The sequence below is a fragment of the Gallinula chloropus genome (genome assembly GCF_964237585.1).
Source record: "Gallinula chloropus genome assembly, chromosome: 27".
In the NCBI taxonomy this organism is placed as follows: domain Eukaryota; kingdom Metazoa; phylum Chordata; class Aves; order Gruiformes; family Rallidae; genus Gallinula; species Gallinula chloropus.
In genome coordinates this window covers 4,861,825-4,889,590 of record NC_140112.1, presented here as the reverse complement: position 1 = coordinate 4,889,590, position 27,766 = coordinate 4,861,825, and the positions used below count along the sequence as shown (strand labels likewise).

Here is a 27,766-nt window from a genome sequence, read left to right as displayed (position 1 = left end):
TAAAGTGGGGTGAGGGAGGTTAAGTGAGAGAATAAGCACAGTAGCAGCCTTTTAGTTTGTTAAAACAGATTGCTCATTCAGCTGCCCGTGACACGCGAGGGAAGCGCGTTTCCATTTCACCCTGTCTGGAGGGGAGAGAGAGGCATGACAGCTCCACAGATGTCTGAAAGATGCCAAACATTCAGCTTGATCCCACACTGAAACAATAGAAATTGCTCTGTGGAGACATATGGACTGAGCTTCAGGTTCATGTAGAGATATGAACCCGGTGTTGGGGGGACTCGGTGCGTCTTCTGCACCATAAATTTCAGTGTGATTCTGCACCTTCAGCCTGGAGAAGAGAAGGCTGTGGGGGGACCTCATTGCAGCCTTTCCAACCCTGAAAAGAGCAGAGAAACAGGAGGGGAATCAACTTTTTAAAAGGGTAGACAGTGGCAGGACAAGGGGGATGGATCAAAGATAAAGGAAGGAAGGTTTAGATTAGATATTAGGGGGAAGCTCTTTCCAGAGAGAGTGGTGAGGGGCTGGAACAGGCTGCCCAGAGAGGGGGTGAGTGCCCCATCCCTGGAGCTGTTCAAGGCCAGGTTGGATGGGGCCCTGGGCAACCTTGTGTAGCTCCAGGCCTGGAGGTTGTTGGCCCTGCCTGTGGCAGGGGGTTGGAGCTCTGTGACCCTTGGGGTCCCTCCCAACCCATGCCATTCTGTGATTCTCAGCAGAACGTTCAGGATGCAGTAACCTAAAAGTGCAAAGAAACTAATCACCCGCTCATGGTCTTGCTTTGCTTTTTCTTTTCACCTTCCCAGAAAATGAAGGAGTATCTGGAAGGCAGGAACCTGATAACCAAGCTCCAAGCCAAACACGACCTTCTTCAGAAGACCCTGGGAGAAAGTGAGTCTGGGACACGCTTGTCACCGCCGTCAGCCAGGCTGCTGCGCTGATTGAATTAGTCGGCCGAGTGGGTCTGCTGGCCGGGGGGTCACTGATGCAAAGTGGCCCTGCTCATGTTTTATGAATTTATTTTCCCTGATCTGCATGATGGAGAAGGCAACTGACCTACATGGCTGCTTGATTAATGGTGAAGGAAAAATGCTTAATGAATCGCTAATGTGCATCACTTAGTTGCTAAAATGAAGCATATGCCTCCTTAGGTCATCCTGTCCTGTTCTCCTGCACGTGTGTGTTCAGCTTCTCTCTTAATCATTCCTGCTGGGGGTAAACCTCACGCTTTCCAGTTCAGAGAGAAGTATTGCCCCGTTAGGCTGGTCAGAAGTTTCATCTCCATGGTAGATTGGGTGCTTCTCACCTCTGTGGGTTCAGTCCTGACCAACTAATGTATGTGAGCACAGCCTTTTATGAGGAGAACAACAAACAAAGTTCAGAGCATGTAAAATATGTTGCCCATCTAGAGGGCATTAGGCAAGGGGCAGCAGCCAGCATATTTGCTGTTAGTGTTGGAACAAAGGGAGATTTCTTTCCCTTCATGGTTCAGGCAAATCCTGTTGGCCAAACAGGCTTAAACTATGCATCCAAGTTTCCATAGAAACCTGCCTGCCTCGGATTTGGAGAGGAGAAGGTTTTAACAGTCTAAATGTCAGGTCGAAGGATGGCTCTGCTCATTCCTGGGTTTATATGCCAGGGCAGGGCTCGTGGGGTTTGTACTAAGTTAACTGGACTCCCTGTGGTTTATGGTGTGTGAGTCCTCTGAATGGAAACTTAAAACAGTATGTGGTCTTTGAAGTGCTTCGCTTTCAGTTTAAAAATGCACTATAAAATTAAAATACTTATTGCTACAGTAATTAAGTGTTTGGTGTTTATCAGACCCAAACCACTGGAAGGTAAGGAGAGGACCTTGTCATCGGTTTGGGCTTCATCGTGCAGAGATGCTTGTCTCTTCAGCTGTCCTGCAAAAAGGCTGGGTGAAGCCAGAAATCTGTGTCCCTAGGGTATTTTTCTCTGCCTCTAAATACCTCCCAAGGACACCCGTGCTGCCCCTGTGACTAATCACATCCCTGGATCACAGCTGACCTCTGCATACCGAGACCTATTTCCTCTTAACCTGCCTGCCCCTTGAACCCATCTCAAGCTGGGCTGGGTTGGGGGTTGGAGGAAATTTAATGTGATTTCTGTATTGCTATGTAGATTTAAAAGCTGCTTCTGTTTGCTTCGGGTTGCTTTGCAAGCTGGAGCTCCCTTAGTCACTCTCTGAAGGGACCCAGTGTGTGGCAGGGCGAGCTCCAGCAGCCTCCAAAAAAAAGGGGAAATACAAATAAAAATCACTCCTGTCATCCCAGAGATCAAAAGGAGCTGAGAGAGGGAGGTAACGTTTTGTCTCCACAACCACGGTAGCAGGTTAATGGTACAAACTGGGGGCTGTGCTCAGGCTTATCCATAAAATATCCCTTAATTGGGAAATGAGCAAATAAAAATTCCTTTCACAAGTCCCTGGAGCATGGTTAGGAGCTGGGCTGAAAAACGGGTGTAGAGCTTCAGGCCCTGGAAAATGCGTGGGCTTGGTACTGGTTTTATTCTTCCTTGCCCCATCCTCAGGTGACGTTTATTAGTCCTCTTGCAAATTACCTTAATCGAAAGATGACAAGTTCCAGTAATAAAAATAGCAGCAAGTCTTCCTATCTGCGAGTAATTATGTCCCTGCCTACTGTACACATTTGTCACCTTAATGTAGGAGCCCCTTGATGTTGTCACAGCCATGTAATTTATATATATGAATATTCTATGATGGAAATGGGACAGATGGCTGGAAATTCTGCTTCAGAATAACATTTTCATGTAAATTATGCACTGTTTTGGCTTTACGTGGGGAGAGGAAAGTGGCTATCGAGATGTGTTCAGCTAATTGTCAGCCATCAGCAATTAGACATTTCCCCTGCTCATTCTTCCATCTCCCCAGGAGCAGGAAGGCAACTGCAGGGAAGGTGGATTTTCAGCTATTGTAAATCAGTGTGGTTTCGCTGATGATGATGATGAGCACGAGCAAAAGGTCTGGCCTGCCCGATTCCCAAAGGCAAATAGTAGTTTTCTGTCCCCCTTACTCCTTGTTTGAGCTGTTTCAGACTGACTCCTGCTGTAGTCGTCAGCTTGGCTGAGTCCTTGCAAAACTCAGTGCGAGTTAATGGCACCTTCTTAGAAATATGTTTTGTGGGAAAGATCAGGAAAATGTCTCTCTCCCAAAATAGCTCAATGCCAGCACGTTCAGTCTGTGGGCTAACAGATCTGTGGATGTTTGCAGCCTTACTAAGTGGCTTCACAGAGTATAATCTCTCGCCCCACCGGTTCCCCTGGGAAGGAGGGGAGGGAGAGGTTGACAAGCCCAGTTTTTTTGGCAGCAGAAGTCAACAATTAAAATGCACGGGGAACTAATTTTCAAAAACAATACTTTTCCAAAGAAAGACTCTTTGGGCAGCCTGGGCTGTTTGTTGTGTTTCCTGGTTGGCTGGCAGAGTGGGCTTTAGGAGGGGGGACACGGACACAGCCCCTCCCGGCTCCCTGTGCTGCCCCCTCCCTCTCCAGTAGGTTTTTGTGTGTTTGTGGGATGTTTTCTTTCCTCCTCTGCCTTCCAAAGCTGGCTTTACAAAGCATTTAAAGGTATTTTTCCATTTCTCTCCTGTAATGTTGTGTTTCTTTGTCTTCTTGACAGGCCAGAGGACTGACTGCTCCCTCGCCAGGTAGGTGCGGCTCAGGGAATCGGTTCTTAAGGAAAACATGATGCAAATCGGTCACAGCCATTCCAGACCAGTTACCAGCCCAGGATATGCATCTGTTAGAAAAATATAGTAATTTAGCTAATGTATAAACAAATTCCTGCTGGTTAATATGCTTTAAATCCCATCACTAGTACCTACATCAGTGTGGGGTGGTGGTGCAGCTCATACACCTGTTGGGTGACCTCTGTTCAGCTGAGTACAGAGTATTTCTCTTGCCACTGCACCTGCTGGAACACCTCTCCTTGCTTGCTGCTGTACAGCACAGTCATGTACAAGCACAGTCCTGGCTGTGCTTGTTGCAACAGGCTGGAGAACCGATTGGTGTTAAAAATAACCCTGGGAGGGGTAAAGAAATGGGTGTGTGGAGGTCTTGGTGCTGCTTCTCCCCCTGGTGCATTTAATCCAGGGGATGGTGAGGGGTAAGAAGCTGTTTAACCTGGCACCCAGAGATGTGTTCTTCAAACTCAGGCTTTTGTAAACACGTTCCTCCCAAAGGGGTGGACCCAGTGACTCTGCAGGGTTTATCCACGTGGTTGGTGTGTGGGGCTGAGCAACGTGCATCAGCGTTGGGATTTACCCTTCATCCCACGGATGCTCCCGTTCCCTGCCATGGAACTGGACTGCAGCAGTACAGAGATCATGGAGAATAAACTTTTCATTTATAATTAGGAGCAATCACAGAGTCATAACTAAGCTTCTCCTGATGGGATTTTCATAAAACATAACAAATCTTCATCCCTGGAGTGATGGATTCAGGGGGCTCTGCTGGGCACAAGGAGCTGGAGTAGGGGCTGTGCATCATCCTGCCTTGGTAACAAAAGGAAGGTGATTACTACCAAGCTGGAGTCATTACTACTTTTCACATTCCTTACAGCAAAGCAAAGCTGACAGGTCCTAATTAAAGCCTGACATCTGTAATAATAAAATATTATTCATCATGAAACAATTTTGAATATCAAAGAATCATTACTGCTAATAGTTTAAAATAGACCTTATTGTCTGTGACAGCCCATGGAATCCGATTGCTTCTCTTTTTTTTTTCCCCCCATTCAGTGTTTTTGATTTTTATAAAAGGAATTTCCCCTGAATTAACACATTGCACAGTCTTTTTAAAAAAAAAAATCACAGTTCTAATCACCTTATTTATAATTCAGCAGCCATCTGCCCTAGCAGGGAATTGGCTCAGAATGATGCATTAGGGTCTCTCTCCTATTATCTCTCGTGCTTTCATTTTTACAAGAAACTATAGGAATTTCAAACCCTGGTGATAAATTTTGAGGGGAACAATCCCTGTGAAGGAAGGCTTTTTCCTGTTTTTCTACAATTAATGCCTACCAACAGAAACGAGACCGTGGTGGTTGATGCTGTAAAGGCTTGGCCTGGCTAACGTGCACTGGTGTTCTGAGGGGGTTGTGTTACTTGTTTATTTGAAGTGGTATCAGAAACTCTTAACAAAGACTCCTCAGAGCTGTTCAGAGCACGGTGGGACCCCAGCTCCTTCAGAGAGCAGCTCTGTGCAGTTCATGGCAAACCTCATCTTGAATGAGGAGCCCCTGTGTTAGACATTTCCATGTGGCTGGAATTAAAATGTCAAGGGTGATGTGTTGTCAAAGCAGTGGGCCCTCCTGTGTCTGTCTGAGGTTTTTAGTGATTTAAAGTCACTTAAAAATCTTTCTGAACTTCCATAAATTGACTGAGACTAAGCCATAATGGTTGACTCCTGTGTCTGGCTCTTCCCCCCCCCCTGCTGCAAAGCACACGTGGTTGGGAATATGAATGAACAAACTGAGGGTTGTAGAGGGTTGTCTTGACTTTTTTCTGTTCTGTTTTTCCCTCCTGCACCCATGGGTGGTTCTGATCTGACCAGTGGCAGGCGCAGCTCCACCGTAAGGAAGCAGGTAATAAGTGTTCCCTTTGGTATGGAGAAGGGATGTGTGTGTGTAGGGGGTGGGATGGGAGGGAGGGAAGGAAAAGGGAGGAAGAAAGGAGAAGGGAGGGAGGAAGGAAGGAAGGAAGTAAGTTAGTTTATCCTTCCCTCCATCTCTTACACTGACCTTTTTGGTCTTGCTCAGCTGGAGCTGGGGTGTGCTCGTTCAGTCACTGGATGCATGGCCTCGGTTCATCCTCTCTGGCAATACTGGAAAATCATTCTGCTCTGTGTTTCGCCAGACCTGGCACCAAAAATGCCCAGCAGCCTCGAGCTGTCTGGGCAGCCGTGGTTTATGGGTCTCATGCTGTTGTTTCTTTGTCCCTTTTCCCTTTATTTCCACTGCTGTCCCACGGCAGTGCTGTCAAACACAACAGGGATGCTTTGTTTCCCTGGCCGTGGTGGATAATATTCAGTATCTGATGGGCTAAAATGTGTTTCTTTGAGATAGAAGGGAAAAAACAGAAGTATTTGTTGATCCTGTAAAGACAAAATTTGGCTTAGAGTTTCATTCCATACAGTGTGTCTTGGGGTGCTGCTTGGTAGCTTTTAGGATCTCTGTGTGTTGGAAATGAAGCGAGTTGTGGGTTTAGTGTGCAGAGTCAAAACTTTCTCGTTGTCTGAGCTTGATGGTTGTTCCATTATGGTCTAAAACTGGTCCTTCCCTGTGCTGGAAATGAGTATGTGTGAGCCTTGACTGCCACTTTCACGAGTAGCATGACTGCTCTGGGAGTTCTCTCTCTGCTGGGGACCCAGACTCTGTGCTTCCCCTTGCGTTCCTCCTGTCACACTCAGAAATAAGTCTGGGGGAGGGATTATGATGCTGTCTGGATGACTATTAATAAAGCATGTCCTCAGGGGCCAGTCGGGCAGCAGGATGCCTTCTGAAGTGTTCATAATTGGGGGTGGCCCATACAGCATAGAGACAACTCGATCTAACTGGCTGTGGCTAATTAGTAGAGAAATTATTGTCGCTGTGTGACCAAGTTCTGACACATCAATAAACAAAACCCACCATTAAACCTAAGCAACTTAGGAAAAGGGTTTAACTCTTTAATATACTTATATATATGTATATGTTATATACATATATACATACATACATATATATGAGCAGAGGACTGGCATCTTTTTGATCTGATTGCAATGTGATGCGATAGCATCCAAACAAGAGAGCATTTTGATAGAAATTAGAGGTGTTGCTTGTTAGGTACAGCCATAGAAGAGGCTATACATAAACAGCAACTTGGTAGTTTTATTTCCATGGTAATTTTAATCTCTGGCATCTGACCTTAAGGAAACAGCAGCACTTGTGTTGCTTAGTTGCTGTTCCCCAAAATGGGAGGAGTAACTGCAGACGCTGCAGAAATTGGGCTGTCACAGTAATGTGTGATCCTGTGAAGCAGAGAGTAGGGAAGTGGAAAATGTTTCCCTGTTGAAAATCTCAATTAATGCTGTTCAAGCTGGAAACTGGCAATCTAAAAGGTTTTACTGGGTTTAGGGCCTTGGGCTGGTGACTGCACGGCGCCTTCTCACCTTATTGACTGGGTTGTGACCGTAGGGAACTGATGTGCTATTTACTGAGCACATCTGGAACCACATGGACGTGGAGTGTGGCAGATGAGAACAGCTTTGCTTCCCATGCTTTTGCTTTATTTAGTGTGTATGTCCCCTTCTCTGCATTCTGACTGCTCCTTGTTTGAATGTCTCTGTGCAGGATTCCTCCCAAGCCATCCCCCTGGTCGTGGAGAGCTGCATACGGTTCATTAGCAGGCACGGTGAGTTTCTGGACACAAGGTACCCTCTGATATTTCTATGAAATGCAGAAGCCTTCTGGAAAATCACTCAGAGTAGCTCAGGATGCAGTGCTTGTGCAGAGCAATCCAAGAAACCGTGATACAAAGTGACTGCAGTGACTTTTTGACTGGCTGTATTGTTGGTGTGATTGATTTCTGAATTACTGACCTTGCAGATGATGCTCTTCCAACAAGATCCCTTTGTTTCTTCTAAAATAACATTCCCATCCTTAGCTACCACTCATGCCTCACCTCCACCCACCTTGCTTTCAGCCCTGAAGTGTGGCCTTCACCAACAATACTCATGTCCTCCCTAGAAGAGGGGGAATACTCTGAAGTATTTGAATACTGGAGGTCAAGTAGTGAATTAATTGTTTCTTGCTGGGATGAGACGATTCCTACCTGTTTCAAAGGTTAAATTCACAGCCTGGTGTGCTGTGAAAGGTTTTTTTATGTTTATTGTAATTTGTTTTCATTTTTAATCGATATCATTTGTTGGCAGCACGTGAAGCAGCTGCTAATTAACATGTGCAGAAAGGGGTTGAATTTATCTTCATTAACCAAGATGCTGGTCCCGTTTCATTTTCCTTGTTTAATTACCACTGTAGAAATGATAATCTGGAGGCCCATTCTCATCATCACTTGGAAGAACCCAGTGCTGTGATCCTTCACTAGGGCCAAACTCAGGCATTTCCTGGAAAACCCCTGGAAAGCACATCACAACCTGACCCAAATCAGGGCCCTTGGGAGACCTTATTTTTTTAGACTTATATCCCTGGGTTTGCCTCCTCTCCAGAAGGATTTTCCAACAGCCTCAACTGATTTTGACTCTGAACCTGGCAGGTGCAGTGTGTCATTAGGAGGAGCGTGGTTTTCCCCAGCAAACCCACTTTTAGGGAGCAGGAATCCTAAACCTCCCTGTCTGACGTGCTCGGTGTTGCAGGGCTGAGTTTTGTCAGGGGGAGCCTGACGTTTCTGAGGGCTTTGCTGGGGATGGCATTGGGATAGGGATGGCCTTGGGATGAATGTTGTGGGATGACTGGCGTGTTCTCTTTCGCTTCCCTGCACTCAGGGTTGTTTCTTTCCACTGCTCGCAGCTCTGTGTGTCACAGCTACCAGCCACAGCCATGTCCCACAAAGGCTTCATTCCCTTGTCTTACATGGAATTAAAGAAGCCACAGATCCAGGAGAGTTTATTAGTTTGTAGCCATTGTTGTAAGTCAAGCAATCCTGGTTTCAGAAACTCCATGGTGAAAGGCTTTGGATGAACGGGAGTTGATTTCCCTACGCTGTTCCTTAGTTGCTTTGTAACAGCTCTTGCTCATCTTAGGTGTACCAACGACGTTGTTACGATGCAGTAGTCTATTGGAACATGAGAGAGTGGTGAGGGGCTGGAACAGGCTGCCCAGAGAGGGGTGGGTGCCCCATCCCTGGGGGTGTTCAAGGCCAGGTTGGCTGGGGCCCTGGGCAACCTTGTGTAGCTCCAGGCCTGGAGGTTGGTGTCCCTGCCTGTGGCAGGGGGTTGGAACTCTGTGATCCTTGGGGTCCCTTCCAACCCATGCCAGTCTATGATTCTGTGATCTCATCTACTCAATAATTTGCTTTAATGACCTTGCAAAGGCTTACTTTTCAGCAGGAATGTCTTCAGGACCCTCCTCAACCCCAGCTAGCAGGTGGTGCTGGGGTAATGAAATGCTTCCTTTGGAGTTGGCTGATTTGCTCAGGGCCTTTGCAGTATCACTCTTGCTAAATAAGCTGCTTCCTCCTGGAATTTGCTGTGTGTCACTGCTGGCTGAGCCACCGCTAGTTTATGACTTTCTCTGGGCTGTAAAATCCTTTGGGGATCCTTGGGCATAGAAGATAACACACGTGGCTGATAGAACCCACTTAGGCTTTCAGAGGGGTTAATATTCCTTTCTTCTCTGTGGTTCTGAGTTTTGTTGTTGTTCTGGATGTGCCTGGACGTGGAAGGGAAGGACAGCATTTCACACAGCTTACTCCTGCCCGTGTTGCCTGTTTCCCTTATCATATGTGCTGTAGCTGATGAAGGTGCCAGCTTATCTTATCTCACCACTCCTGACATCTCTTCTTGTCTTACAGGTTTGCAGCACGAGGGGATATTCAGAGTGTCTGGGTCACAGGTTGAAGTGAATGACATAAAAAACGCGTTTGAGAGAGGTAAGGAGGATCTCTGCAACTCTTGCCAATGTGTTTGATTCCGTGGTGTGTTCTGCATGCACCTGGCTGTGTTTTCCTTTGATTTTTGGGGGTTTTCTCAGCAATTCTAGCCCAAATGCTTTTCTAGTGCTCATTAACCTTGAACACTCAGTCCCTCGGCTTTATGCTTTATACCTTGTGGAGTCTCTGTATAATAAATACTCTGAGTCCAATCTCCCCTCATGTCTGATAGTTTATTGATTGTTTGTAACACTAAAGGATAGAGAGAATTTCATTAGTGGGTGTAACTGCATTTTCCTACCCTCTCCCCCAGCTGTCTGGGAATAGGCTGGCTGCTCAAGGATGAAATCCCATGTTCCCCATGTCTCAGGGCACAGCTTGGCTGTGTTTATCTATCCTGAGTCTCAGCAAGGGAGAGAGTAACTTTCAAGACGCTGTTAACTTGACGTAGGTTTTAAGAGGGTTGATTTTCTATGTGAAGAACCATTCCATACAAAGGCAAAGGGTGGCTGGAGCCTCCTGACTCATCACCTCCCCAGCAGAGCAGGTTCAGGGGAGCTTGTCCTTCAGGCAGTCCTTGCAGCCCATCTCCCTGGTCTTGCTTGGGTGACTGAAGACAACAGGGTTCCTGCTAATTCCCTGAGTACATCACTCCAAAGGAATATAGATATTGTGTTTCTATGTGTGTTGCTGGAAGATACCAGCAGTTACTGAAGCACAGCAAGGTTATTTTGCTTTTGGGAAGAGTTTCATGCACATGCATGAAATGTGGTACCTAATTTCATCTGTCTTCACCACCATCCACCAAGAATTAAAACCCTCAGGAATAGAGGAAGCAGAAACATGTATCATAGGCTGCAGGTGAAGGCTTGACATTAGAATGAAAGAACTTTTATTTTTTTTAAATAAAAGGAAATCCCAGTTGTCTTGGGAGAGCAGCCAGTTGTTCCAGCACTAATATGCAGAAATAAAAAAGAGATTTATTTTTTTCCTTCATCTCACTTGTCTCTGTACAGCACGTGATACACAGAACTGACAAAGTTAACAATAATGTCTCTGCAGTTTATTACTTCATCCAGAACCCTTGGTGGCAGTTAATATCAAGGATAATGCTCTGGTTTGTAGTGGGCCATTTATTATCCTGTGTGTTATTAAGATAATAGGCAAGCTTTGGTAATTTCAGTCACATAATGGATATATATGGCTTCAATTTAAGGATTGCCCCATCATTAAATCTAATTATATCTGATAGGGAGTTTTCCCTAGGGAGCAACTCCTTAAGCAGCCCTCTCTCCTTTCATAAGGCAGCCAAACTGTGTGTGGGTCTCTGCAGTGACGAGCTGCCTGTCCCAGACACACTCCCTCCCCACACCAGCTCTACAGCAGGTACTGGCATCCTGCTGTGCCAAGCATGTGATGCTCGGTGCCCTGTCCCCTGGGTACCGAATCCACCTGCTCTCCAGCCGTCAGTGTGCAGACAGACCTGCTCCTGTGATGCTCACCTCTCTGGTGGATCTGTGAGGGTCACACCTATACTGGAGAGCAGAGCCTGGTAGTGTTACTACTGCTGGAGGAGCAACACCACCTCTGTGGGTGTGAGCCAGGTGCCCCGGTGACAGGCTGGAGTCTGCCTGATGGAAAGCTGCCCCAGGTTCTGCTTTTCAGTGGTTCCCTGGGACAGGACAACAGGTGATGGGCACAAACTTGTCCACAGAAAGTTCCACCTAACCATGAGGAGGAACTTCTTTACTGGAAGGGTGGCAGAGCTCTGGGCCAGGCTGCCCAGAGAGGTTGGGGAGTCTCCTTCTCTGAACACATTCAAACCCTGTGATCCTGGACGTTGTCCTGTGCAGCCTGCTCGAGGGAATCCTGCTCTGGCAGGGCTTGGACTGAGTGATCTCCAGAGGTCCCTGCCAACCCCACCAGTCTGTGATTCTGTCCCTGGGGATGGCTCCAGAGGCGTCCCTTCTCGACTGCAATGCACAGGAGAGCTCTCTCCCTGCCTCACGCTGGTAGTAGTGCAGTTGGAGTAGGTGGGATTAACTTGTGCCACAGAAATCCTTTGCTCCAGCTGAGGAACATCCTTCAGGCTGATATTTTTCACCAGTATTCTGATTTTTCTTGCCTGTTTTTCTTTGCTTGTCACAAAGGAGAAGATCCATTGGCTGGAGACCAGAATGACCACGACATGGATTCGATAGCAGGAGTTCTAAAGCTCTATTTTCGAGGGCTGGAGCACCCTCTCTTCCCCAAGGATATCTTCCATGATCTGATTGCCTGTGTCAGTAAGTATATGAAGATCTGAATAGAAACATGATTAATTGTTCTAATGTCCCACTTTCCTCTTCTCCCTCTTTTTCCTGACTCCGAAACTGGCATCTTTGGGGTCACTTCAGTTGGGTTTATATTGCACTGGTGTCCTTGTCTCTTAGCTGAAGCTCGGGCACTTCCCTGGTCACAGCCATCCCGTGTGTGTGATTTTTTTAATGAATGAACAAGGAGATAGAAATAAGTAGATTTTAAGGGCTGTGTCCTGGAGTTTTCTGGGACAGGGCTTCGTGACAGGAGGCTTTTAAAGCAGAATAAAACAACCCCCTCTGCTCCTGAAAAATGATCTTTAAGGCCTCTCATGAGAAGGTGTCCCAGTGCCCTCTGAAGCAGGGATTGCCAGTGGTGTTTCATGCACCATGTGCTGTCCCCAGCATGGATACACACACGGTGCATCCCTGCTGCCAGGCTGCTGGCTGGCAGGGCAGTAGCCATAGACCTGTCAACGTCGCTGTCAGAGGCACTCTGTTGCCCCCTGTTAAGAGGCATCAATCCCCACGGTGGTCACAGTCGAGTCCTTAACATTTCTGATGGTTTTGAACACTGGCTCTGGTGGGCAGAGGGTTGTTTGTGGGGTTTTGTCTGTGAACAACCTCATTTTAAACAGCCTGACCACTGCTGCATCTGTTGGAGGCGCAGAAGGATTCTGTTGTCCCAGCAGCGACAGGGCCTTTGCAGTGCAGCCTTTGAAGTGAAGATAACAGCTTCCGAAACAGCTCATGGATTTCTCCTCCTGATAAATGCCTTTACAGGGCTGAATTCACGTCATATGAAAAGGAAATCTCTTCCCAAAATCAGTTCTCCCTTCCGAGATGATTTATGCTGCCCACTTGTTTCTCAGCAGGCTGCTGCTCACAGAGCTTTTTGCCTCACCCTGTAACTATGTTAATTTTCCTCTGAGTGTTATACGATTTCTTCTTCAGCCACCCACCTTTCCAAGCTAACTTGAATGAGCTATTGTGCCAGAGCTATTGAAACAGATGACATCCAGTGCACCCACGCTAGGAAGGAGCTCGCAGCGCGGGTTCACGTGTTCAGGAACCTTCATTGTCAAAGCCTTTTGCCTGCAGGTTGTGCAGCCTTTGCCATCCCATGCTGGGCAGTGCTGGAGGAGCCAGGAAATGGGCAGACCCCCTCCTCCCTCCTCCTACTCTGCTGCCCTTCTTAACAGTTTGCGTAGGAACCTCGTAGTATCCTGGTTGTGAGTTTTGGTGCTGGGCTGGGCTGACCCTGTGGTGTTGTTCTTCCTTTCAGCGATGGATAATTTGCAAGAGAGAGCCCTCCACATCCGGAAAGTGCTTCTCAACCTGCCCAAAACCACTCTGATTGTAATGAGATACCTCTTTGCATTCCTCAATCAGTGAGTATCCTTGAGAGCCCCCTGGCCCTGCTGTGGGACTTGGTGTAAACACACTGACTGGTACCTGAAAGGCTTAAATTTGGGGCAAAATGTACTGAGATAAAAATTGTGGTTTAAAAAATGGCACCATGTAGAAACAATAAGAGTCAGTTTTGTTGGGAAATCCTGAGGAAGGGTTCCAAAACAAGCCCCCCTTGAGAAAGTCCTGGGCCTGGGAGGAAGGATGTAACACCTGCATGCTTGCTCACATGCACTTGGGCAGAGAGCACCTGGTATAACTCTGGTGTTCAGTGCTGGACTGCAAGTGGGCTGTGAACAGCAGTAATACAGAAGAATTAAAGGCAAGAATTAGTGTCCTCCCCTTGTAAAGTCAGCACCCACTCCTTCTGCAGTTTCTATTTCATTTCTCTGGGCAATGCCACCAGTATCTCACTTTTCACACAGCCCCAGAACGTGGATGGCCCAGCCCATCAGTGTTCAGCCACAGAAAGCCCAAAGCAAACCTTTTGAGCTCAGCTGTGTGTTCTCTAGCAGATGATGGTGATAATGATGATGCTGATGCTGGTTTCTGCTGTTAACCCTCCTCCCCACTTCTGTCTTTCGCAGTTTATCTCAGTTCAGTGAAGAGAACATGATGGATCCCTACAATTTAGCCATCTGCTTTGGGCCAACGCTGATGTCTGTGCCTGAAGGTCATGATCAAGTCTCTTGCCAAGCTCATGTCAACGAGTTGATCAAAACCATCATCATCCAACATGAGAACATCTTCCCAGGACCGAGGGAGCTGGAGGGCCCAGTCTATAGCAGAGGTGGAAACACAGAGGATTACTGGTATGATGGATACCTCTGAGGAGACTATGAAGGGGGGATAATTATTCACAGATTAGCATGCTGCAGTCAAGCATTCTGTGCTGCCTAATTCTGGATTGGAGCATCAGGCCCAGCCTTCCAAAAATCTGTTATGGAAGAGAAGATGGCTCTGGTATCCCTGCAGAGTCATCACCTTAAAAGACATAAGCTGATGGTAGAAAGTAGCTTGTTGGGATGCCAAACCTTACCTTGAAGGGCCAGGTTGTGTTGTGTGGGGATTTTCCTGGCTGTTCTGGCATGGTTGCTGCCAAAACCAATCTCCTTTTTTGTTGTTATCTTTTTTTTTCCTCTCCTTTTGCTTTTTTTCCTGCAGTGTCCTCAGCCTTTGCTTCAGACACAGGGGTCACTCGCAGCTGAACCTAGAAAGCTGTGGCAGGGTTTAATTTTCAGGGCAGCGCTGGTGGTGGGGGAGGGAAGAGGGAGGAATGCAAAATCACCGTTTCCATCCAGCTTTAAAGCTCCAGAGGCCTGACCGCCTGTTCAGTCTGCAAGCCACATCTGGAAGCAATTCAGCCCGAGCGGCTCCTGTCATCTGGGGTGGAAGGTTGGGGAGTGGGGGAAGGAAAGGAGGTGTTTTCTTTCCTACCGGCCAAGCTGATCTTTCCCTCTGAAAATGAGGAATCTTAAATCGTGTCCTGCTTCTCCCCCCTCCCCATCCTTCCCTCCTCCAGTGTCCCAGGAATGCAAATGATTATTTTCATACACTAAAGTCAATACTTCTCTTTTAATGAAGTCACTCTGGTGACAGAGCTACCCTTGTTTTGGGGTAGCTTTAACTATCAGCTCACTCCATGTATATGTGGTGAGGAGAGGCTCCTCCGTAGTTACTACTCCATAGTAACTACTCTGTGCAGGAGACTTGCCAGAGCCTCTTTTGGAAATTCTGTTAGTCTTACCCTTCACTCTGATGTTTTTAGCTGATGTTACACGTGAGGGACTTGTAGAGAAAAAATCTTCACAGAATTTTTATTGACTTTAAGGAAACACACGAACTTTGACCAGAGGTTTTGTGCCATAAGGAGAAGGGAATAAAAACGTGTTGGTGACGCTACACGTGAGTGTGTAGGAGGCAGAAAGGGTAGTACCAGTTTTCTGGAGGCATTTAGTTTTTCTGGTCACCCTTCCAAACCACCCAGACCTGAGGAGGGTAGAAGGAAGCAAGGGAGAGTGCTTAAAGTTGGGAAGGAGCATCTGGTTCCCATCCAGCCTGTCTCATGGCCCCGGTATGCAGAGAGCCGTTAGGTGCTGCCCGTAGGGCTCCGTGTGCGAGCGGCAGAGCCAGTCCTGGCCCCTGAGCTGGTTCACCAGGGAACGGAGCTTGAAATCACCCACTGCCACCTCGCTGGGCTGAGTCTTTGTGCTGGGAACTCACAGGCAGTGCTTGGGTCTGGAGCCTGCCTGGGCTCAGCGCCACAGCTCCTGGGCTCAGCACCACAGCTCCTGTGCCCAGCGCCTCTGCTCCCACTGCTCCCTTTGGGTCAGCGGCTGCCCAGGAGCTGTGGAACAGGTTGCCTCGGGCAGAGGAGGGCAGGGCAAGGTTCAGACTTAATGACAAACTCAGGGCTGTGCTGCATCTGCAGTCTCAATTGAAACACAGCCTTTGAGTCAAGCCCAGGACGCTGCCGCATCTGTCTGTCCATCTGAGCCAGCATGGGGAGAGTCCAGGGGTGCTGCGTACCAGCCAGCAAGACCATCAGCATCACAGGGAAGAAAACAGCTTAGAGATGCTCAGCTTGCATTGCCTTCCTCCAGTGGTATCTATTGCCTGTGCTTTCAGAGCCCTCAGGGTGGAACCCAGCACTACCCACTGCAGCATCCTGGGGCTCACACAACAGAGACTGAGCCTGCAGCCAGGACAGGTTTTGGGGTGGAAAGTCTGCTGGAGGCAGGGATAGGAAGAGGCACGTGGCCTCTGCAGCCGGTGGCTCCCAGTGCTGGCTGTACCCGACATTACTTCACAGTCTGGGTGAAACTTTAGCCCTCAGTGCTGCGTTCCTCAGGGACCTCCTTTGGCTTCAAATCCTTCCGTAAACTTTATGAAGTAGCGTAAAGGCTTTGCTGAGGCTGGGAAAGGTTGATTCCTGAGGTACTGACTGGGAAGGTGGCTTTGTCGTGTGGATTAAGCATAATGAGATCCTAGAATTACCCACACTTTTTGCCCCTTCTTTTTCTTTCTTTCTCCTATTTAAAAGAGTACAGGAGGTGGGGTACCCAAGCGGGAGCACTCTGCATCCGTGCTCACTCACTTTAACCATTGCAAGGCCAAAACAAGGGATGGAGTTCTCTGTGAAGAGGATTAAAGGTCACCTTGTCTTTAGCAAAGAGGGAGGAGGAGTTGGTTGGAGGAGTGTTGGTTTCTTCCCTGCTCAGACAGGCGGGCAGGGCAGGGCAGGCAGCGCTGCCAGCTGGCAGCAGCTCTGCATGGGAGACGCAATGGATCCTCTTCCAGTTTCCTTTCTGCTCCTTTCCTGGGGGAGCTGCTCGCTGTAGCTTCTTAGAAAAACATAACCTTTGGTTGCCACTTGTTGCCTGTTGATCTTTTCCAAGCTTTTCTTCGTGCAGAGCAGCAGTGAGCACTCTTGGTGGCTTAAGCACTCTGTAAAACAAAGACTCCAGGGGCTTGGTCTGGCTACGGGCGTCGCTCGGCGAAATCAATGGGACAATTTAGGAGAGTGATAAAAGGGAAGGAGGGAGATGACAAAGTCAGACCTGGAAACATCGTTATGAGCTGAGAAATAATTTCCCCCAGGAAGTGGCAGCTATCTCATCAGTCACCTAATGAGCTAATTAAAGCACTGAAGAATATAGCTGAGGGACTAATTCTGGCACGGCAGAGAGGAGCGAGGCTCAATGTGTGCCACTGCTACCTGACTTCTGAACATCTCCAGAGGCCTGGGCTGTAGGATCTGAGGCTGGACTTTCCTGATAGTGTGGAGAACATGAACAAAGAAGTTCAGTTTGCTGGGTGAAATAACATTTAGTGAGTGTGTCTGAAAATCAAGCTTAAAGTATGTGCAAATACGTCTGCCACGTGTCTTGTCCCAGTGGAACCTAGATCCTGACTTCTGATATGGATGTACCAAATGAGTTACCTGAGACTGAATGAGGAAACTCGAGTTTCACCAGTATAAAGCTCTGACTGTGTTTCCTTCTGTTGTAGTGAAAGTCCTCACGGAGAGAGAGCGTCAACAGAAGACTCTGTTCAGGACGTGACAGCTGAGCACCACACCAGCGACGATGGTACGCCAAGTCTGTTAACTCCTGGGGTAACTGGTGTGAGCGGCTGTGGGGGAGGCAGAGGAGATGGTGCCTTGTAATTTAACTTCAAAGTTAGATCCAAAGTGGAGTTTAAATCACAACAGTTGCTCGAAGCATCACCTACAGCATCTGATGCCAAAAGAAGTAAAAACATTTGGGGTCAGCAGGGATCTTTAGAAGTTATATGAGTGGCTTTAAAGTCTCCCCTGTTCCGAGCAGGTGGAGGGTGCCCAGGCCTGCGGCTGAGACAGTTTGAGCTGCAATCTTGAGGTGTTGGTTGTTGATACTTCAATAGCAGAAGGCAGCAGCATTCCCTTAAAATTAGGTGGCATCTTTTTTGTGCCAGTCTTTAGGAATTTGCTCAATAGTCCTGCCATGTGCTTTTTGCCCTCTTTGCTAACAAACCTTCCCTGTGACATCACCGGGCTCCTGCTGGCTTCGTGGTGTGCACAAGCCAGTACCAGAGTGAACAGTGTTGAGCAGGGCTAGAAATACTGGGGGAAGAAAAATCAGTTCTCTCTCACCAAGGTCAAGCACTGTCACAGCGACTCCTCACCAAGGTTGTTGGAAGGAAGCACAAAGCATAGGGAAATGAAACACGAGTTCATTGTCTGTCTTGAACAGAGTGTTCTTTCTGAATAGTGGTAGCTGCTTAAAAATGCATGAAAACCTGTCCCTTTTGAGCTCCTACCTAAAGAAGGAGCAATTTCATTGCTGCAGAGAAGGAAAGGCTAACACAGCCCACATCCACAGAGCCCGGGGCTGGAGCCTGCAGGCTGATGCACTGTGGGGTGTGCTTGCATTGTTCCTGTGTGCGGTTTTTAGCTCGCTTTTGTGGCTGAAAGGCTACGATGATGAGAAAATAAGCAGTTAAGAGATTAGAGAAGGACAAGGTTTTACAGCCTCTGGAACTAGATTTGCGTGGGGCCCCTGAGCAAGGTAACGTTTGGAGGCGTTTTGGATGGAGTTCTGCAACCTACACGGAATATTCCATAGGAAGCGCTCGGGAGGGAGCGTTTGGCACCGAAGCAGAGGAGGGAGCTGGGCCTCTATCTCTTTGAGGGACCAGCAAGGTCTGCTGAGGGGAGGAGTCTCACATCCTCCTAATTGAGCTGTGCAGCGTCACGCCTCGGGCGCAGCTCTGCAGCTCAGTGGGATGGGTGTTCTTAGGGTTTTCTCACTCCTTCAGTCTTCAGATGTGCCCAGGCTCTTCCATGAGGCTGGTGCTGGTCCTCATCCTCCCAAAGTTAAACTGTCAGCCCAGCAGCCTTTGCCAAAGGAGGGAATTGCTTTTGGAGTAAGGGGAGAGGTGTTGCTTTGCAGAGCATCCGTGCTGCTGATGTTCAGCCTCGCTGTGCGAGCAAGGGGATGCTCTGGTTTGAGACAGACCTAAGAGGTCAAAATATGTAGGGGTGGAGAGATTTTAAGCTGAACATCCCTGCCCAGGCTGTCTGATGGGCAGGGATGTTCAGCTTCACCTTACTGCTCTTCATTCTTTTAGCTTCCTTCTCTGAGCATGAGTGTAGTAGGAAAAAGCTACTGGAAATTAGTCTAAAATCACTTCTCTGGACAAAAGCCAGAGTCCTAAAAAGCAAATTGGAAACATAAGAAACCTGAGTGCTGCACTCGCTTGGAACAATAAACGCTTCCTAATGAAGCAGATGGAGTTGACAGAACCACACTGCTGTCCCCTTTGTGAATGGATGGGGACACCCAAACCCAGCAGTGACATTTCTTCAGTGTCCCAAAGAAGCTGGCTCCAGGGGTGGAACAAGCCAGAGGATGAAGGAGCCAAACCCCATAACTATGTGCCTTGGGGTGTCTGGAGCAAGCGCCCGTCACAACCTGCAAACCTGGGCCAGGCTCTTCTCACCCTTGCAGATACCTCACTGGGTGCTGAGGGCTGTAAGGGCTTTGGAGTGAGGATGCTCACAGACTTACCTGAGACATGGGGTTTGACTGAATTACAGAATCAGAATCAGAGCTGGGGGTTGGAAGGGACCTCCAGAGATCGGGTCCAACCCCCTGGCAAAGCAGGGTCCCTGGGACCGGTCGCACAGGTCGGTGTCCAGATGGATCTTGAGTATCTCCAGAATTACGAGCGGTCTGGTTTAGTAATGGAGCAGGTAATAGTTGGGGGGGGGGTGTCAGTCTAGCAGGTCTTGTGGCTGATGGCCCTCAGCACTCGGTCATTTCAGGCTTTGAAAGTACAGATGCTGATGGGGCTCTTTGGGGGATGCTTTTCATGGGTCTCTCAGACCAGCTGATGAGATGTGTGCTGCACCATCAGCTCATGCAGAGGGATTTACACTTTATATGTATTTTCCCAAGCCCGATTGCTACCTCACCTGCCTGTGGTCTGCCTTGGAGACCTGACTCTGGAGCATGTGCTCTTCCAAGCAGTTGTAAAAGCTGTGGTTCATGTTTGGCCTTTGAGCCCTTTCTGGCTGGCTCATGTGCTGGAGAAGTTTCCTGTGGTGTTGAGCACATCTCAGTATGAAATGGCATCTCTTTCCTTGTCCTGGAAGAGGAACCGCAGATCTCCTTCTCCAGAAAGGACTCAATTTCTATGGTCCTCTTGGCTGTGTTAAAGCTCCTTTAAAGTAATTAGAGGCTGAAGCCTGCTGGGGCTGTGTGGCTGAGCTCATCCCCATTCCCCTGATTCCTGCCCAGAATCAGGAGCTGGCTTAATATATATTTAGGCTCAACCAATGGCAGGTTTTCCTAAGTCTTAAAGATAATCCCTGTGAATTTCATGCTGGTTTTCCTGAGGGTCTAAATGCCCGTTTTGTCCCTCTGTATAATATCAGAGCCCTTCAGGGACCGGGATTAGTGGCTGGCTGCGGACACAGCACGGCTATAGATCTTCTGGGAGCTCTTCAGGTAGGAGCAGGCAGATGTGGAGCACGTTGTGGAGCTCTGAGTGCAGCTGTACGGAGCCCGGGGGAGCCGCCTGCTCTCCTGATGGCTGCACAAGGCACTGAATGTTTTCGTTAGCTCTGTGACAGCTCGATGAATAGCCCAGCCTCCCACAGCGCCAGAATCCGCTCTCCTGGGTCAGGTGAACCTCACAGGCAGCAGGAATTTCCTTCTGAATAGACGCTTTATTCCTGAAGCCGCTTGGAATCAGAGGGTGTTTCCCTCCCGAAATGCCCCGAACGGCCCCAGCCTGCCCAGGGGTTCACTCGAGCTGCCTTTAGGAAGGAGTCCCACCAGCAGATTTCTGCCTGGAACACACCCCAGCACGACCCAGCTTTGAAATCTCATCTATTTTGCCGAGTTACTAATTTTGCCGTTGCCACTCTCATCTGTGCACGCTTGAATTGCTGTGAGTGAGCTGATGACTTGGAAAACGTGACCGTGTCCACCATGTAGAGACTTTAATTAATGCTGAAATTGCAACACCCTCATGTTATAGGGGTTCCCCTCTGCATCTCATGCTCTAAGAACCAATGCTTTACCCTCCTCCACGCTCCCGTCACAGCCTGGTTTATGGTAGGTTTGAACTGTTGGAATACTTACCCGAGGCCAAGTGTTTAGTGAATTGTTGTTTATTCCCTTCTCTCTCCTAGAGTGTGAGCCCATAGAAGCGATAGCGAAGTTCGACTACATGGGCAGGACGGCACGAGAGCTGTCCTTTAAGAAAGGAGCTTCTCTCTTACTCTACCAGCGGGCCTCAGATGACTGGTGGGAGGGACGCCACAATGGAATCGACGGCCTTATTCCTCATCAGTATATCGTCGTTCAAGACACGTATGTTATGCTTTAAGCCCAGCTCTGAGATGGGTTTGCTTAAAAAAAAAAGCCCCAAACCCCTCAGGTGTGGAATGGAATGTTTGTGTCAGGGTGGGGAGGAGTTCATCCTTGGAGCTTCCTCGCAAGAAGGGCATCTTCTTGAAGCAAGCAGAGCTCCACAGAGGCAGCGGGGTGTCCTCTGTGGGTCTGGAGGTGTGATGTAAGGATGGGTCTGGTGCTGCCAGCCTGGTAAAAGACACAGAGCTGGGGTGTCCAGGTTGCTCACGGGAATTAGGTGCTCCCATTTGAAAAATACATAATGATCCTTGAAAAAACCCCAAAAGGATGCTAGCACGGTGCTGTTACCCTGTGCCTGTGCTTGCATACACAGTCCTGTGCTTGAAATTCAGTGCTGTTGGTCCTGCTTTGGTTGTGATTTCCTTCCCTCCTCCTTCCTAGTGAGGATGGTGTCTCTGAAAGATCCAGCCCGAAGTCCGAAATAGAAATAAACTCTGAGCCACCGGAAGAGAAGGTGACAGCTCGAGCTGGTGCCAGCTGCCCCAGTGGGGGTCACGTCGCAGATATTTACCTTGCAAACATCAACAAGTAAGAACAGCCTTGCATTATTTCTCTTAACTGTAAAGGTCTTGGTGATGAGTCCAGTACAATATTCCCCTCCCTGAAAACGGTTAACTGAGGAGCGCTGCCACCATTCCTGGCTGCTTCCCCCTCTTCTCGCTCGCTCACACTTTGCAGTCCTCTCCCTCTGTCACCTGTGTGGCCAATGCTCATTTAAAATCCCACTGGCTTGTCTTCCCTATCCCCAGGGCACCATCTGTTCCCCTTTACCGAAATATGTCCTGGTTCAGAAGCTGAGCACCCAGAGAAAGGGAGGGGGATGGCCGGGCGAGTTCCCTTAGTCCTGTGTTCCTCGTTCCTTGTTCCCTCCTGTGATCTGTTCCGTCTCGTTTACGTTGAATGTGGTTTGTTTTAGGGGTGGGGGACAGTTCCTTCCAAAGCTAGAGTCACACCTTGTGCTAAACAACCTACCTCAGGTCCCACCATCTGGCGTTGCCCGTAACGTTCTTCCGCTTCCCACCTCAGGTTACTAACCATATGCTTGCAGCACACACCACCCCATTGCTCTAACTCTACCTCCTCAACCAGCAATTGTTACTTTAGCCAGCACTCAGTATGATAAAAAACCTGGGAAATTAAGCTTAGGAGCAGATTAAACCTCCTGATCTGTTGGTTAATTATTCTAGAGCAGACGGATCCCCCTATATTTCTGATCTGTTAAATATCCCTGGGTCTCCCTGGGTGGTGAAGGATTAATATGGTAACTACAGTTTTATGGGAGTGGATATTTTTAACCTTCAGTTAGCTGAAACAGAATGTAGCTTATAAAGGTGTTAACAGAAATGCATCCTCAGAGGTTTGGACCTGCTAATGTCCTACATGGAGCCTGGCCCTTAGCTTGTGGGACCAGAGAGAGCTCCTCTGACAGCAGTGATGCTGTGTTGTGTCCATCTGCATCGGCTTGGGATCCAGGCTTTCTTTTGTGCTACTAGTCTGAGCCATCGTGCCAGTTACAGAAAGATTTGTGTAATGAACAAGAGCTTCACCGTCTGCTGGTTTAGGTGGGCTTGTGTGTACTGTTTGAAAGAAGCCAGGGTAATGTCCACTCCACTTTGATTTCTTTCTCCCTTTCGTAGGGAAGCTGATACTTAGCAATAGTAGCATAAGACTCATTTTGTTGTTTTTTCTTTAGGAATGAATCTTCTGACCTATGTGTGAACAGACTTGGGCAAAATTAAATCAGATGGTTTCGCAATGACAGTTGTGCCACCCACTGAATTATTATTTGGATGCCAAAATCCTACTGGAGTTAACACTTTCTTGCAGTTATTCATGGGGCTGGTGCTATATATATAAATGGATCCTTCCCTGTATAATGGATGCCAAGCTTCAGACCTATGGCATAAAGTATTCTGCTGCATTGGCCTTCACATGATTTGAAAGGAGTCGTGCTGTCAGACCACATGGTGCTGGGGTAGAAACTAAATTGTTTGGCCCGGCTCAGCCATTTGACATCATCCTTTGGTGTATCTGTAGCCCTACACAGATAAAGCCTCATGAAAGCAATGAAAAAGAAACCTCTGTTACCACCAGCAAGTACTGGAAATGATCATTAACCCCAAACTTGAGGTTCTTTGCTTGCCAATCTCGGAAAAATAACAACTTGATGCCTTGGGCCAGGAGCTTAGTAGACTTATACTGTGTCCTCCAGTCAAAACTTGTAGCTCTGCTCTTCTAATGTAATAAAAACACATCATCAAAACCTGTCGATGGCACAGAGGGTTGTTTTTTTTTGGTTCAAATATAAATTCTTTTCTTCATGACCAACTTAATTACCTTCCATCCCAGTTCTCTGTGGTGGCTGCGAATGTGCACAGCTGCCAGAAACTCGTTAGAAGTGTTAAACTGGAATGACTTCTCATTTCACTGTCTCAGCCATGATGCCTAAAATCCTGGGTGCCTTTGTAATCTGGGTATCTTTATGTCTCCTTCCCCTTGTCCTCTGTGTTTGGTTTGGGGGGGGTGTCTTCAAATTGCAGCCCGTTACGTGTACCTGCTTGTATTGACTTGTTTTGCTTTTGTGACTGAAGGCAAAGAAAGAAACCAGAGTCAGGCAGCATCAGAAGAGCCTTCCGTCAAAGTGACAGCCACGGACTAGGTAGTTCAATGGCAGAACCAGCCTCCCCAGGAGCCATAGCCAGTTCCAGACCCTCATCTCAGCCCATTCTGAGCCAAAGTCTTCCCAAGGAGGTTCCAGATAAATGCTCCGTCAGTGGCCACGGCAGCCTCAATTCTATCAGCCGACACTCGTCCCTGAAGAACAGGATAGACAGCCCTCAGATCCGGAAAACTGTGACAGCAGGGAGGTCCAAGAGCTTCAACAACCACCGGCCCATGGACCCTGAGGTTATTGCACAGGTAAATGGGAGGGGTTTTGCCTTAAGGGGTTGGTTTGGAAACTTAAAGGATGTTGTGGACAATCATAGAATCACAGGGGTTGGAAGGGACCTGGAGAGCTCATGGGGTCCAACCCCCTGCCAAAGCAGCTCCCCAGCTCATATTGCACAGGTCAGTGTCCAGACGGGGCTGGAATCTCTCCAGAGATGGAGACTCCACATCCCCCCTGGGCAGCCTGTCCCAGGGCTCCCTCACCCTCACTGGGGAAAAGTTCTTCCCCATGTTGGTGTGGAACTCCCTGTGCTCCAGCTTGCAGCCATTGCCCCTTGTCCTGTCCCCACAGACACTGAAAAGGGACTGGCCATTCCCCCCTGCATCCCATACTTAAGATATTGATAAATATTAATAAGGTCCCCCCTTAATGACATGGTTTAATGTGGGCTGATTTAATCTGTGTCCCTTCCCTTCTCTCAGCACGGTGTTAGCTTACAGCTCAGCTTGAGTCTAGGCTTTCAGCCTGGCTTTGTGTAAGTCACTGAGGCTGCTTTCATGAGAGAAGATAAACAGGTCCAGTCCTTCCTCCTGAAAAACTTGGCCCTCCTCATTATTCAGAATTCAGTTTCACTAGTAAAAACGTCCTTTTTAGAAGGCTACACAGATTCCAGAGCTCTGTCAGCGTAAAATGAAATAATCATGCCTTCAGGACATGAGGAAAGCAAAGTATTTGGTGTCAACGTAAGGTTCTCCTGTCAGCTGGGCAGACTTGCCTGTGGTTAGATATTGGAAGCACATGGAGCAGCGCAGTCAAAATAAAAGCAGACTGCTGGCTTGTGCAGGGCTCACAGTGGCATCTTTATGTGCTGGCAGGGTTTGGTGTGCGCTCACGGAACCAGCTTTGAGCAGAACACCCCTGGTGTTCCTTAGCTCGTTGTTTAGACAAGTGCCTGAGCTGAGAGCAGGCTCTGCAGAGAGCTCAGCTGCTTTTGGGACTGGCTCCACACGCTGACCAGGCAGGGAAACACCTTCCCAAAGTCCTTCTGGGCAGCTTGCAGGGAAAGGTGGTGGTTCCTGTTTTTCCTCATCGTTGCAAATGTTGCCACGGTGTGTTACGGGCTCTCTGTGCCTGTTCTCCACATCCCTCTCCGCGGAGATTGGTCCCACATCCCTGAAGCTGCCACAGCAGGGACACATGGCTCTTCACAACGCCCACTGTGCCTTCACATCCCTGAATCTGTGGTTTCACAAGTGAAACTGGAAACAATTGAATGTCAGGCTCAGGCGTGAGGGAGTGACAGCTCCTAGTGCAGGAAACGTTGCAGATCGATCTTCCCTTTCCCTTTCCCCCCTCCGAGCTGTGAGATGTGCCTGCACACGTATCTTGCCTGTACCAACTGTGCTCAGCCTGCCATGGATGGATCTACCTAAAGCCAAGGAATGCTTGGCTCTCAGATTACAAAGCCAGCCCTGAGAGACCTGACTTCTCTGCCTCGTTCAGGGGTCTGTAGGTTTCTAAAGGCTGGGGGAAGATACATGGGAAAAAGAAAACCCCACAACCCAAACCCATTTGTGTTGACAAACCAGCACTAATAAATAAGACCCAAATCAAAATGAGACACATACTCTGGTGGCAAGTTGTATTATGCTGTTAGGAGCATCTTTAGCCCATTTATCCCAGTGGAATCACAATACATGGTTCTTTGTCTCCATATTTCACTGTCCTTCCAAGACTTGGGTTGACATAAATCACTCACTTTGTTTTTCCAATTAAGCTCTAACTGAAGTTGTTCTGTCTCCTCTTCCTGCCAGAATGCTAACTGCATTGTTTGCACTGGAGAAGAGTCTGGGGAGAGAAAGAAAAGAGGGGAGAGAAAGAAAGGGAGGACAAAAAGCTGTGTTAGATAGTGTTTTGTTGCCCTTTAGTGTCTGCTCAAACGCCGCCTCGGGATCACCCTGCGCTTCCCATCTTCTCCCTGACTTCCCAAGTACAATCTGCCTGGCCTGAGACACCCGGAGGTGTCAGGTTTCTGTCTCTGGCTTCTCCCACCGTTCCTTGACTGATTTACTTTCCCCACCCCCCCAAAAACCCTCTGAGGAAGCTCAGTAGCCCAAGCCAAGCGTGACTCACAGGAAGGCTGAGCTCTCCTGCGCTCCCTGCACCCGCGGCTGCGCAGCAGCACCGGCAGGAGAACTGCCTCTTAATCCCCAAGTTCTCTTTTGTGTTTATTTGTTGATAACTGGTGTTTTATACGAGGAAGGAGAAGTGCCAGCTCAAACTTCTCTCTGTGTTTCTGCTGTCCTCAGTGTTTTCTAAAGCACGAAGATTTTGAGTCCCATGTGAGACCCCCTGGGGAAGGGAAGGCAACTTGGGCAGCAGGAGAACTGGTGGTGCAGTGAGAGCACACCAGGATTTCGGCTTCTGCTCTGTGGCCCATCAGCCAGCATCAAAATCACTGGTCCTCTCCTTGAGAATTAACCTTCCCAAATCTCACATGCCAAATCAAGTAGGAGGGTGGGTTGTAAGACTGGGAAGCACTTGCTTCTCTGGTCGTTGCTGTGTTCTGGGGTCGTACTCCTCTCCGAAGTCCAGGCAGCGTCAGGACCAGTCAAGGGCCAGACTGGTGTGGTAGACTTGCTCCCTGTTGATGGAAAATATTACCAGTTGTTGGTGTGCTGTGTGGTCTGGCGTGGGGTTTGCTTTGACACCCAAAGGTCCTTCACCCACCGGTTGATGTGAGTGTTGGTGTTTACAGGCTGAAAACGAACACAGAGTGCTCAGAGTGACTTCCACCTGTGTGCTTATGTGTCTGCCTTCTGTTACCCACCCAGCTTCTCTTTTTGTGCTTGCAGGACATTGAAGCTACTATGAACTCTGCCCTGAACGAGCTGCGGGAGCTGGAAAGGCAAAGCAGCGTAAAGCACACGCCAGATGTTGTCCTGGACACCCTGGAGCCTTTGAAGACGTCTCCAGTGGTGGCCCCCACCTCTGAACCTTCCAGCCCCCTGCACACTCAGATCCTCAAGGACACTGAGCCACCTTTCCAGCGCAGCGCCAGCACAGCCGGCGACATTCCCTGCACCTTCAGGCCAGTGAAGTCGGTGAAAATGGCCACCCAGGTGAAGCCTCCAGCAACCCGGCCAAAGCCTACGGTTTTCCCCAAAACAAACGCCACGAGCCCTGGCGTTGCCTCCTCTGCATCTCAGCAGCCTGCTGACAAGTCCTGTACTGTCTGATCAAACTCGGTGCTGCTCTGTGGATATAACTGTGTTGTTTCAGATGAAGAGACTCCTTTAAAGACGTTAAAAATTCCTATTTAACTAATTTTTTTTAAAAGATTTTTGGTGAACTTCTGCTGAAGGTTAGTTGTGAACTGCTCCTCACTGCCAGGAGCGCTTCCTGGGAGTAAACTTCAGTGGTAACGACCTCGTCCCACGTACCTGCATCAGTGATGCTCTCAAGGTGAAACAGCTCACTTTAGGGAATCCAGCATCGGGTCACTGTGAAGCTGAGGAGGAAAACACCCACACAGCGATGAGCTGGATCTTGGTTTCTAGTTGATGCCTTGTCCAAGTGTTCAGCCACAGGAAGGAGTCTTTAGTGGCATCCCGTTTGGAATAC

The 27,766-nt window shown here is 48.5% G+C and overlaps 1 protein-coding gene across 3 annotated transcripts in view; it reads left to right on the top strand.

Moving 5' to 3' along the window:
- Positions 1 to 27,381, top strand: part of SRGAP2 (SLIT-ROBO Rho GTPase activating protein 2) — a gene marked incomplete at its 3' end in the record, with an annotated part of 95,507 nt that extends 68,126 nt beyond the window's left edge. For 2 of the 3 annotated variants that reach the window (XM_084275791.1, XM_084275790.1), the window contains exons 10-22: positions 804 to 888; positions 3,656 to 3,683; positions 5,596 to 5,620; positions 7,367 to 7,427; positions 9,546 to 9,623; positions 11,774 to 11,908; positions 13,206 to 13,311; positions 13,918 to 14,142; positions 17,342 to 17,421; positions 21,012 to 21,192; positions 21,634 to 21,780; positions 23,844 to 24,171; positions 26,998 to 27,381. In XM_084275791.1, coding sequence (XP_084131917.1) covers positions 804 to 888; positions 3,656 to 3,683; positions 5,596 to 5,620; positions 7,367 to 7,427; positions 9,546 to 9,623; positions 11,774 to 11,908; positions 13,206 to 13,311; positions 13,918 to 14,142; positions 17,342 to 17,421; positions 21,012 to 21,192; positions 21,634 to 21,780; positions 23,844 to 24,171; positions 26,998 to 27,381 — 1,863 coding nt within the window. Of the gene's footprint in view, positions 1 to 803; positions 889 to 3,655; positions 3,684 to 5,589; positions 5,621 to 7,366; positions 7,428 to 9,545; positions 9,624 to 11,773; positions 11,909 to 13,205; positions 13,312 to 13,917; positions 14,143 to 17,341; positions 17,422 to 21,011; positions 21,193 to 21,633; positions 21,781 to 23,843; positions 24,172 to 26,997 lie in introns of all 3 variants that reach the window. The other variant, XM_084275789.1, reaches the window with a different exon arrangement.
- Between the last annotated feature and the right edge of the window lie 385 nt (positions 27,382 to 27,766).